Source organism: Harpegnathos saltator, unplaced genomic scaffold (assembly GCF_003227715.2).
Source record: "Harpegnathos saltator strain DR-91 unplaced genomic scaffold, Hsal_v8.6 scaffold349, whole genome shotgun sequence".
NCBI lineage: Eukaryota > Metazoa > Arthropoda > Insecta > Hymenoptera > Formicidae > Harpegnathos > Harpegnathos saltator.
Window position 1 is genome coordinate 248,364 of NW_020230149.1, and position 12,726 is coordinate 261,089.

The 12,726-nt window shown below is 42.7% G+C and overlaps 1 protein-coding gene across 1 annotated transcript; it reads left to right on the forward strand.

Annotated features, from left to right (window-relative positions):
* Nucleotides 1–471: 471 nt before the first annotated feature.
* LOC112588931 (putative odorant receptor 85d) lies at nt 472–1,230 on the forward strand. The gene is made up of 4 exons (XM_025300302.1): nt 472–545; nt 621–757; nt 892–1,024; nt 1,103–1,230. The coding sequence occupies exons 1-4, from the start codon at nt 504–506 to the stop codon at nt 1,151–1,153; spliced, it is 363 nt and encodes a 120-aa protein (XP_025156087.1). The 5' UTR covers nt 472–503; the 3' UTR covers nt 1,154–1,230.
* The last annotated feature ends 11,496 nt before the right edge of the window (nt 1,231–12,726 follow it).

The window sequence follows — 12,726 nt, forward strand, 5'->3', positions numbered from 1 at the left end:
TAAAGCTTATATTGATTCGATTCGCCCTGTGATCCGATTCGCCTCGATCTACCCTATTATAGAATAAAGTTTTTGCTTTGTATGAAAACATTATTTTTTATTTACATAGAAAAAACGACATCACTTCCTTGCCAGTCTGATATAATCAACTTTTTGCGTTATTTAATGTCAAAATCTCAATTTGTTTTTAATTTGTGGATAATATGATGCTTTAGATATGTATTAGAAAATTTAGTTGAATCTGAGGACAATGTCGACAATTTAATAACGACACTCACAGAATGCTCAAAAAACAGCAGAACTTATTCAGTCGTCGCTTATAGTATTCGAAGACATTCTGAGGTGATACAGTTAGTATATTCAATTGTTCATTACTTTCATGAATAGTAATAAATTAATACTAAAACTTTACGTAATAATAATATAGTCAACTCGTTCTTATTTATTGTGAAAGATTCATTGATATCCTAGAATCATTATTCAGACTGCCTCTTCTTATACACATGGGTTGTGTCATTGCCATTATCAGCATCGTAGGATTTCAGGTGCATTTTATATATAATAATACGATAAGATCTCATGACTTTTCCCTTAATGAAATAATATATCACTATTTCCAGGTGAAAACGAATGCGAAAAGCACGAGCTGTGTTTTACGGCATTGCGTTTATTTTAGCGGAGCTATTGTCAACACGTTCTTTGAAAATTGGCAAGGTCAGAAAATTATAGATTACAGCGAAAAGGTGTACAAGGCTGCGTACGTTTAATATAATAATGGCTGCACATTTTCAAAACCGCAATTCAAATCAAGTTAACTGCTCGCTGCACATCGATTATTCGAAAAATTCGATATCATATGACAATTAATAATATTAATCCACACACTTACAGATATAATGCACAGTGGTACGAAATGCCAAATGCAGAAAGAAAGCTCTTAATAATGATAATGTTAAGAAGCATAAAACCGTTGGAAATAACTGCCGGCAAGGTCATTATAATGTCTTACGTGAATTTCAATGCGGTGAGTGCAATTATCGAATATATACACATATGCGTAAGTATTCTTTATTTATCAAACATAAACAAATTTTTATTCAAGGTGTTGCGTTTGTCGTCATCATATTTTATGTTGCTACAATCTATGCAATGAAGTTCAAAAGTAACAAGCAATATTTATCATTTCGGGTGTTGGCCATCACGATTTAATTTATTAACTGATCCATTAGACATATGGTTTGTATACAAAATTAAATTTTTTTGTAATTTACGAAAATATTCTTAAATATTTGCAATTTTTTTTTTACCACCCAACATGGAATTTCCTTGTTGAATTTGAATGCGAATATTGTAAACATAAACAATATAGGAATGCGGAATTGATACTAGGGCACTCTACCTCGATATTACGTTTAAAGAAAATCATATAATAAATACTATGAGTAACCATGATTTAGTCAATATTAACAATCATGATCTGTTATCTGGATAGTTGGCTGTTTCGAACGAAAAACCATCTTCTCTTGTCAGTAACTCTCTTTGGTTACTATACAGGGTGTCCCGAATTTAAATGTCGAAACTTCGGGAGCGTGTAGGGGATAAATAAACTAAGATAAAAAGTCCTTCAGAGATATGCTCGTTTTTGCTTTGTTTTGGAGAAAATCGCAAAAGAAGATGAAACGTAGTTGCTTCGTTCTCGTACTGCTTCTGAAGTATTATCGTCGTTGAAATCGAAAACAATAATATTCCATTTTCTGGTGAAAACTTTTTTGTTTACTTACATTTCTGTCTTTCTTTTATAAATTTGTCAATTACTCATCAGAAGCCATCGAGTGAATTACTCCTGTCAGTATGCCGCGTACATATTCTAATTGAGTATGCTGATATGGTTTTCGTGTATGGTTTTTGCGACGGTAATGCTATGGAGACGGTGCGAGAGTATGTGCGCCGATTTCCAAACAGAAGAGTACCGGATCGGCGAGTCATTACGTAGACTTTTAATAGGCTGCGAGAAATCGGCTTATTTTCAATTCGTCAAGACCCGTTGAGAGAAAATTTGATAGAAAATCATGTCCTGCGTCATTTTAATAACAATCCTGAGACCAGCGTCCGGAGAGCATCAGCTGCATTACAAGTGCCGCGGCAGATAATCTGGCAAACTTTAAGAGGTGATAACCGCCACCCGTACCATATCCAAAGAGTGCAGAGTTTATTACCTTAGGATTATTTATAAAATATATTCAAGAGGTTGAATTTTAGCAATTGGTTTCTTCAGCAATTTGATAATAATAATTCATTTCCATCAAAAATAATGTGGATGAAACTACATTTACAAGAGGAGAAATTATTAATCAAAGAAATTCTCATGTATGGGTTAATGAAAATCCCAGGACTATTAGGGAATACAGGTTCCAGCATGAATTAACTGTTAACGTTTGGATTGGAATTTGGAACGACTCTCTAATAGGACCATTTCTTTTTTTAGCCGACAGATTAAATGCAGTCAGGTATACTAATTTTTTGGAGACCGACTTCTCTAATTATTTAGAAGACGTCCATCTGCAGCAACGGATTGAAATGTGGTTCCAGCTTGATGGATGTCCAGCTCATTATGGCAGAGATACTCGAGCTTGGTCAAACGAACATTATCCACGACGATTGTACGTGGAGGAGTAGTATCTTGGCCACCTCGATCACCTGATCTGATACCACTGGACTTCTTTGTGGGGAATCCTCAAGCAGGAAGTTTATTTATTGCCAGTCAACTCAAGAGAGCATTTGAGAGACCGAATCGTAGTTTCAGTGCATCAAATATTACCAAATCAGTGTTTGGCTGCAACACGAGCTGTTCGTACTAGATGCAATGCTTGTATTGTTGCAAGAGGCCAACATTTTAAGCAATATCTGCATTAAGTAAGTGACAACGTGAATAAATAAATGTGATTGAATAAGTAATAAATAAGTACAAAAGTGAAAACTACGTTTAATCTTCTTTTGCGATTTTCTCCAAAACGAAGCAAAAATAAGCATATCTCTGAAGAACTTGTTTTCTTAGTTTATTTTTCCCCTACACACTCCCGAAGTTTCGACTTTAAATTCGACTTAAAATAAACACCCTACATATTAAATAAATTTATATGAATAAAAAACACATATCTTTACGAAATATATATTTATCATTTTTAAATATTTCTCTACGGTTACTAAATATTATTTTGTACTTACATAAAATTAAATGCAAAAGCCATGATAATTTTGTTTGTTATATTTTTCTTGTTTACTTATTCGATTGTGCGTAAGTCAATAATTTGTTTATTTAATCATTGAAGATATGTTATCGTATATGTTTTAAAGGAATATGAAATTGATATATGTCAAGTGTGAAATCTTAATGTATATTTGGAATCGACTGTGTATCGAGTTGTACATGTATTTTTAGAATAAATATATTCCCGTTCGCAAGTTGAATAACGCGTCGTTTCTGTTGGATCAGCTAAGATGTATTGACCATAAGATTTATAAGATATTCTGTTTTTCTTAATTAAAACTAATAATGGGCTATTTTTATCTTTTTTTTAGAGAAAGTTAATTTTTATATCGATTTGAAATCGAAATAAGTAGAAACAATTTACTATCCTTATGACACACGTTCTTCGCTGTATACAGTAATCGTCATTAAATGGAATTCTTAATAAAAAGCTGAATCTGATTTATATCTTGAGACAATTGCATTTTGTTCTTAAATAATTTTGTTCAAAGTAATAGAATGACAAATAAAAAGACGAGAACAATATTGACTTGTTCCTAAGTAGAATGTTCCCATAAAATCATAATAATATTAGGAGTACTTATAAATCGTCAATTTTCTCAAATATGTAAATTAGCTTCAGTCTGGTTTAAGTTTAAGTTTCTTATTGACTTATGAGAATGAGTTTCGTTATCATATATTGCAAAGCAATGGAGCAAAGCTGTGGACTTATCGTTTCGAACAAAAATCGTTTTCTATTACCTGTTTTCTGTTACGTTTTTTTCGAAAACGGAATAGTGGACTACTAACCTTTAAAAAAATACACACGTCATTGCATATTGTTTCATTATCAATCAAAATTTAATACAACAACCACAACAATAAAAATTTGTGATATCTATAGAGAATGTTTTGAAGATCAAGAAGTATCAACATTGGTTAAAAAAATTTGTCAGCGGCGATTTTGACTTATCTGATAATGTTCGAAGTGGATGATTTGCTGCATTCGATAATGATGCTTTAAAAATATTGGTTGAGTCGAATTTAAGATTGACTATGTAAAAAATGACTAACACACTTGGGGTTATTTAGTCGATAATGCAAAGGCACCTTTTTTTTTTGGTCACGCAGGAGAAATCCTCATGAATACCGCCCCTTGGGGAGGGCAGGGGTTATATCGGACTTCTACCGACTAAAACCCCTGCGGGGTGCCAACCGCTCGGACCGTGGTGGGGGGAGTCAGGGGAACTACGCCTGCATTTCCTCAATGCAAAGGCACCTTCACTAAATCGGAAAACTACATAGGTAAAGCATTTCCACATCATTTATCGAGTATAAAGAACAACGACGAACAATTTGCAGATCGTTATCAAAAAAGAAAAAAAGAAATGACTTATTTCTTAGCAGAATTGTCACCAGTGATGAAAAATAGATATTATACTGCAACTTGAAACACTCCAATTAATAGCTTCCTCCCCACCAACCAGCTATACTCACACCTCAACTAACATTGCAAAAGGTGCTACTATCAGTTCGGTAGGACTGTATTAGCATAATTCATTTTAAGTTGTTCAAACCAGCTGAAGCCAGCTGTTGATATTTGTTGTCAGCAATAGTTGCGTAACAAATTTAAAAAAAAAGCTAATTTTGATCAAGATAAAAATGTTATGCTGCCACACGATTAATGCCAGACCTTATACAGCAAGAATAATTCAAGAAAGTAAAGTAGTTTGACTGAAAAGTTGTACCGCACACATAATTGCATCGGATTATCATTTGTTTCGATCTATGGAACATTCCCTCAAAAATAAAAAGTTTTGAAATATCAGTGATGTTTAAGTTCATATCGAACCATATTTTTCATCACAAAGAGCACAGTTTTATAAAACAGGAATTCAAAGTTTACTAAAGAAATAGCAAAAGATTGTGAATAATAATGCTAGCATGTGATAACATTCATACATATTATTTTTAAAACTTAAAAATTTTAATAGTCGCGGGTATAATAGCAAATATAGTATTATAAATTAATAGGATATTATAATGATATAAGGATATTATAACGTAACGTTTGAGAGTATTCGAATATTCGATATTACGCGAGCTTTTTTCAACTGTAAAATAAACTATAAAAATATGAACGAGAAGAACGGAGTGTTACATTAGAATTATGTTTAGAAAACATAAGACATTCTTACTTTTAAGCGAATCTACAAATTTTTCTGTAAAGATTGCTTATTTTGGGATTAACAGTTTTTATCACTTATTAGCGCATCTTTATTCTCGTAAGATTAACAAGTTTTATTTTTAATTTTACGCCTGATTTAATTGCAAATTATGAACATTCCTTTCTCCTCGTGGCAGGTAAAATTAAAGAGAACAGAAATTGAAAATGTACGTTAATTTGTGTCTTACAATAAGTCAGATGATTCATAGCCCTTTACAATTTTCCAATTAGTCTCGTTCGCGTATCTCACCAATCAGTTTCACTTGCTTGACTTTAAGACACAAAGCTTTGCTAATACAAAAAGCTTTCGAAGGTTTTTAAAAGCAAATCAACAGATAATGAATGTGTATAGACTTTTCGTACTTATAGAAATTATTTCGCGAAATATGTCACGAAATATGTCGCAAACGAATAAGCGCGTCACTAATAATTTACGTAAACACAACTCCAGTCGAAATATAAATTCTATATTAGGCTTGCAACAGCGGAAAACAACAATACAAGCGACAATATTGATCTTAGTTTGATGCTGCAATTGTGGCTTATTACTATGAGGTTGCACGTGTGTAGGTGATTGGATTGGAAAATGCGAGTATCAATATGACGTACAATGTATTTAGAGTGTTGTACTTTAATTCGGACGCTTAAAGACTTATACAGCTTCGGCTCGACCACGATTTGTAACAGAGCTACTGACTTCAAGGATTGACTCGCTCGACTTGTCTCTCTTGACTGCCTTGTTCCCGCTCCTTTAATCGTAGAAAGCTGATTATAGCAGACGCGTCTCTGTCTCACGTCGCCTGCTGCCGTCACGATTCTCGTTTGTTTCTCTCGCGCGTTGTTACTATCGCGCCGCGCATCGCCGCTACATTACGCTGCGCGTTAATTTCATATTTGCATTTATTTTATATATTCCATCTTCGGTTTTTATTTCAACTGGAACCAAATTCTTAATTTAACTGCATAATACCTTAGCATAATACGTTTGACAGTAATAACCCATTCTTGCTGAACATTATGCGTTTTTTCTAAGTTGACAGCGAGATTGACAGTTGTCAATAGTTAAATCTCAATTCTAATAACAGATTCGTATTCAGCGACCACGAAAACCCTTACATAAGATAACTTAAGTGCAAAAGCATAACTTTATAATTAACATTCCACATTGTTATTAATATTGCAAATTTCAGAAAGACTTTTTTAAAAATCGAGCTCCACAGTTTTCTTTGGCATTTATTAACGATCAATTTAAAACAAAAATCGTCTCGATCGGTTAAGAATTACGATCTGTAGCGACTTTTGAACAGTAAATTTCGATTTGGCCCCACTGTGTGCCGGATCCGGGGTCGGTCCGCCCTGGAGGGGTGTTGTGGTCCTGATGGCTGGTCCTCGACTTTTTGCGTCCTGCCCTTGCTGTCCACGGCAGTCCAGGGGCTCGCAGTGAGTCTCGCCGTCGGAGTAGATCCTCGTAGACCTGTTTGCCGAGAGCGCGTGCGCCGGTGCGCCGACCCGTAGGAGCGGTGGGTGACCACGAGTTCCGTGGCGGGGACGGTCTTCGCCGACCCGTAGGTAAGGAACAGTGGGTGATCACGAGTTCCGTGGCGGGGACGGTCTTCGCCGACCCGTAGGTAAGGAACAGTGGGTGACCACGAGTTCCGTGACGGGGACGGTCTTTGCCGACCCATAGGTAAGGAGCAGTGAGGATGGGTAAAAGGGTATTGCGAACGGTGTTTCTTCGTTTTCTTCGGTATTGGTCCTCTTCTTCGATCTGCTCTCCAGGCGGTCCGGTGGTCGAGTGCCGTCTCGAGCTGCTCGGTCGCTGGAACTTATACCACCTCGGCCGGGTGGCTTCGGGCGCCTTCGGCGGCTCGCTCGGCTATCTTCGGCCGGAAGCTCGCGTGCCTGCGCGATGCTTCCGGCGCTTGCGGCTCTCGGGTATCTTCGGCGGTATTCGGCCGTTTTCGACCGCGCCGAGCGTGTTCGCCGAGTTCGGCACTCAGGGGCCGCGTGCCCCGTATAGCGGTCTGCCGAATCCTCGGCGATTGTGCGCTCTCGAGCGCGTAACGAGGGAGCCGTAGGCTCAGGCTCAGGCAGGGCTTCCAGGCCCAGGTTCTCCCCTTTACCGATATGGACACCCTCTCCACTAGCAGCACAAGAGAGTAAGGGAATCACCTTACTCCCGTGGGTGCTGCAACCACTAGAGGTTCACGAACCTCTCATAACAAGGTCACCTCTATTGACGCTGCAACGAGGCGACTCCTGTAACGGATGACCTCTGTCTCCACACCGTGAAGAAGTCAGGACCGTCGACCAGAGTACCCAGACGAAGTCAACGGCACTGTACCCAAGACAAGCTACTCGACCGACACCAGAGAAGGTCCTCCGAAAACCCCCGTTGAACGCAGCTGCTAGACGTAGGCTCAGACGTGCCAAAAAGTTTTTATTACACTGATACTATGACCCATATATTGGGTGAGTGCAAAAGTTCGTGCGGAGTTTCAATAGATGGAGTTATAAGCGTCGTAAAGTGTTGTCATTAATACTTCCATCTACATATTATATAACGTTGGAAAGGTGACGTCTTCAGCTGTTATTAAAAAAAAAATCATTTGTTTTCATACAAACTGCTTCGAGAAATATCACTTTAAAAATGAGTATCGATAAGGTGCATTTACGGCATGTTATGCTTTACGAGTTTCGGAAGGGAATAAACGTTGCCGCAGCCGTAAAAAACATTCAGGATGTTTATCAGGATGAAGCACCAGCTAAACGAACTGTGGAAAAATGGTTTGCTAAATTTCGGCGCGGAGAATTTAACCTTGAAGACGAGCCACGCTCTGGTCGACCTTCTGACATTGATGACGATGTTTTGCGTACTTTAGTGCTCAATAATCCGCGAATTTCAACAGAAGAAGTTGCTACAGCACTAAACGTTGACCGATCAACCGCTTTTCGGCGTTTAAAAAAGATGGGATTCGATTTGAAGCTCGATATATGGGTGCCCCATTTGCTGACCGAGAAGAACAAAATCAAGCGAATTTCTGCAGCCGTTTCTTTACTCGGGCGGCTCAATAACGAGTCGCTTTTGGATCGACTAGTGACGGGCGATGAGAAATGGGTCCTCTACAACAATGTTCAGCGCAAACGGACATGGAAACAATCAGGTGAGCATGGTGACGCAATGTCAAAGGCCAGTTTGCACCCGATGAAAGTGATGCTCTCTGTTTGGTGGGATTGCAAGGGCATAATCTATTTCGAGCTTCTCCCCGTTGGCGAAACGATTGATTCGGACAAGTACTGTCGCCAATTAACCAATCTGAATCGAGAAATAAAAGAGAAACGTCCGATTTTGTCAAATCGCAAGGGAGTCGTCTTTCATCACGATAACGCCAGACCACACGTTTCGAAAAAGACGCTGCGCAAACTGAATAGCCTGAAATGGGATGTCTTAACGCATCCACCGTATTCTCCTGATATCGCACCATCTGACTATCACTTGTTCCGGTCATTGCAAAATTATTTAAATGGAAAAAACTTTGACTCTTTGGAGGCCTTAAAAAACGGCGTCTCTTCGTTCTTCGAATTTAAACCGCGCAGTTTTTATGATCGAGGCATCCGTATGCTGCCAGAACGTTGGGAAAAGATTATAGAAAACGATGGAGAATATATCATTGATTGAATAAAGATTTTTGTTTGCCTAATCACTGTGTGACTTTTACTCACAAACTCCGCACGAACTTTTGCACTCACCCAATATATATAATTCAAATATACTCTTATGTAAACTAAAAAAGGTATACCACTCTCTTCTTCTCGATCACCGAACATACGCCTGCAACGCAACCTCCAAAATGGACAATGGGGTCAGAGGGAAGGACGCCAGGATACTTGGTAAGGGAGGAGACGGGGAGAGAGAAAATGAGGGGGACAGCAGGGAAGAGAGCATGGAATTTTGAGAGGAAGCTGCAGGAGAGAGGGGGAGGAGAGGTGGCAAGGAAATGCTGGCAGGGAATGAAAGAAAGGTGGAAGCGGAAGAGGGTAGTAGGAAAGTGGGAACAGGAAAGAGGGGATTTCATGAAGGAGAAAGGGATAAGGGAAGAGAGGAGGGAGATAATGGAATACGAGGAAGTGGAAAGAAATGATAGAGAATTGCAACGGGGAGAAAGATGGAGGAAGATAAGAGAATCGAAATATAATAAATGGTACAAATATGTGAAAGGAGAGGGGATACCGGAATATTTAGAGAAGGGATGGGTGGAAGGAAGATGGAGGAGGGTGTGGGGGTTCAGGATAGGAAATGAGATAAGGGAAAGAGAGTATTGGGAAAAGAAAGAAAAAAGTAAGTGTAGAATGTGCGGGGAGGAGGAGGAAACATGGGAACACGTATGGGAGGAATATATGAGGTGGGAGGGAAAGGAAGAGGTAGGATAGGCAGAAATAGTGGAGAAGATGTTGGGAGAGGGAGGAGAGGAAGAGAAGTGGATGAGGATGATAGAAGAGTGGAGGAAGAGGGGAGGAGGCTGATGGGGGGAGGGGGGGCAGAGTGGGGAAACGTGAGAGAGAGGAAGGGAGAGAGGGGGAGGGGGAGAGAGAGAGGAAAATGGGAAGCGGAAATTCCACAATAGTTTTTAAGTAGAAATAAGTAGAATTAAGTAGTATGTAAGATAGATATGAGTTAGAGTTAAGTAGGATATAAGTAGTATGTAAATAGTCTACGACAGGCAATACGGGTTCAAGCCCGGACGGTCAACGCTGGACGCGGTCCAGCATGTCCGGGACCTGACCCGTGCCGTCGTGGAGGAAGGGGGCGGGGTGTCGTTGGCGGTGTCGCTAGACATAACAAACGCCTTCAAGCCCTGGCCGGAGATTGAGCGGGTGCGGAACATCATCGGGTGCCCGCCTATCTCCAGTGCATATTGGCGGCGTACTTTGGGGACAGGGACTTCGCCTACTCTTTGAGAGGCGGGGTCCAAAGCCGGCGGACGATGGAACGCGATGTCTCGCAGAGGTCCGTCTTGGGCCCGCCGCTCTGGGACATCGCGTTCGACGGTGTCTTACGAAAGCCTCTCCTCCCCGGCTGCCATGTCATCTGTTATGCGGATGACACTCTGGTGCTAGCCCGGAGGGGGGAGAACTGGGGGAAGCCCGCCTTCAAGCGGAGGTGGCAGTGGCAACGGTGGTGGGCACCATCTGGGACCTGGATCTGAAGGTGGCGCCCGGAAAAACGGAGGCCTTCTACTTTTATGACGGCAGCCGTGGGGCGCCACCTGAGACCTGGGTCCGGGTGGACGGAGTTCGCGTCCGGGTTAGGCCCACAATAAAATATTTGGGCCTGACCCTGGACGGCCGTTGGGACTTCAGGGCTCATTTCAGAGGTCCGGCCCCCCGGGTTCGGAAGGGTCTGGCGTTGTCCGAACTCATGAGAACCCAGGGGGGTCCGGACTGGCACGCTCGCCGCCTGTACGTGAAAGTAGTGCTCTCGATCGCCCTCTATGGGGCGCCAATATGGACGCCCCAACTAATGGCCACTGCCCAAGGCAAAAGCCAAATGCGCCAGGCGCTGAGGGCGGTGGTCGTGAGGGCGATTCAGGGGTTCCGCTCCGTGTTGTACATGGCGGCGACGACTCTGGCCGGCTCCCCTCCAGTGGAGCTCCTAGCCATGGAGAGGTGCGACCTCTACTGGCGCGTGAGGGAGCTCCGAGAGGAGGGGGAGTACGTATCGGCCAGGGCATTGGCGGCCCTGAAGTTCCAGGTGGCCGCCCGAACTCTTGAGCGGTGGGCTGATACGATGTTAGCCCCGAGAGAGATTGGACGGCTCACGATGGAGGCCGTCCGCCCCTGCCTAGCGGAATTCACGGGCAGGAGGGGACTCGGGCTCACGTTTCATCTGGTGCAGGTGATGACCGGACACGGCTGTTTCGGGCATCACCTGCATCGGATTAAGAAGGAGCTCACCACCGAGTGCTACCACTGCCCGGAGCCGGATAACACCGCGCACCACACCTTGTCCGAATGCTCAGCATGGGACAGGGAGCGCGGTGTCCTGGCCCGGGCAGTGGGTTGCGGGGAGCGCGAGCTCTCGCTCCCGCGCATGGTAAAGTCCATGTGCGGGAGCGAGGAGCTTTGGGGAGCGGCGGCCTCCTTCTGCCGCGACGTGATGTCGCAGAAGGAGGCCGCCGAATGCCCTGTCGGAGGCAACGACGGGATGGGCGGCGCTCCCCGGGTATGGGCAGTGGGCCGGGGAGGAAGGCGGACCACCGGCTAACCGGAGGCCGTCCTCCCGGCCGCCTCGGGCCCGACTCCGGATGCGCAGGGGAAGGGGAGCGACTGGTGTGTAAGGCATCCCCCCTTTCCCCGAGCGTCGGTAGGGGTAGGAGATGGGGGAGCGGAAGCCCGGTTTGGAGATGGGCTCCACTCCCCCGCCCCTCCCCCTCCTATGAAGGGAGGAAAAAGGGGAGTGCGAAGGAAGGGTGGATGTCCCCTTCCTCCAAATATAAACCAGAAAGCCAACCCGGCTGGGCGACCAGTCGGGGACACCCTGGACTCTCTTTATGGGACAGGGTGCGGTACACGAGGCTGAAGGGCTCCCGGAGAGCCCTGGGGCCGGGGTGTCGGGGAGGGAATACAGGAGTAGTTCCCCTGACTCCCCCCACCACGGTCCGGTTGGTAGACATCCCGCAGAGGTTTTAGTCGGTAGGAGTCCGACATAACCCTCGACCCCTCCAAAGGGTCGAGGGTATCCATGACGGATTTCCCCTGCGTTACCAAGAAAAAAAAAAAGTATGTAAGTGGTAGGCAAGAGATTGGGCCGGAGAGAGAGGGGTGTGTGTGTGTGTGTTGAAGGGAAGGGGGAGAGAGAGGCGGGAGGCCTAGAGAGAGCATAGAATGTAAGACGGCGGAGAAGGAAAGGAGAAGAATGTGGAACGAATTGTAACTCCAATAGGAGAGCAATAAAGACATACATACATACATTATGTATGTTTGAATGGAAACATAACTGAATAACATTTGAAAATACGTATCGTTCACGTAATGTTAACTTTGATGCACGCCAAGCAAAAAATGATATACTTCTAAATGATGGAGCGCATAATAAATAATGTGCCCTTATGAAAGAAAAACCCTGAATTTTGTATATAAACACTGAAATTTGGGTGTTTACCATGAAAGTTGAGTGTTAACCGTCAACATTTGGTATTAGTTGAGTATCGAGCATCAATGTTGAGTGTCGGTTGGGTATGACTATCAAATT

What these genes read in the sequence shown, in the direction of transcription:
- LOC112588931 (XM_025300302.1), top strand. Translation starts at nt 504, where the DNA reads ATGGGTTGTGTCATTGCCATTATCAGCATCGTAGGATTTCAG. An exon ending in GAAAAGGTGTACAAGGCTGC is followed by an intron (nt 758 to 891) that starts GTACGTTTAATA and finishes ACACACTTACAG; the next exon opens with ATATAATGCACAGTGGTACG. An exon ending in CTTACGTGAATTTCAATGCG is followed by an intron (nt 1,025 to 1,102) that starts GTGAGTGCAATT and finishes TTTTTATTCAAG; the next exon opens with GTGTTGCGTTTGTCGTCATC.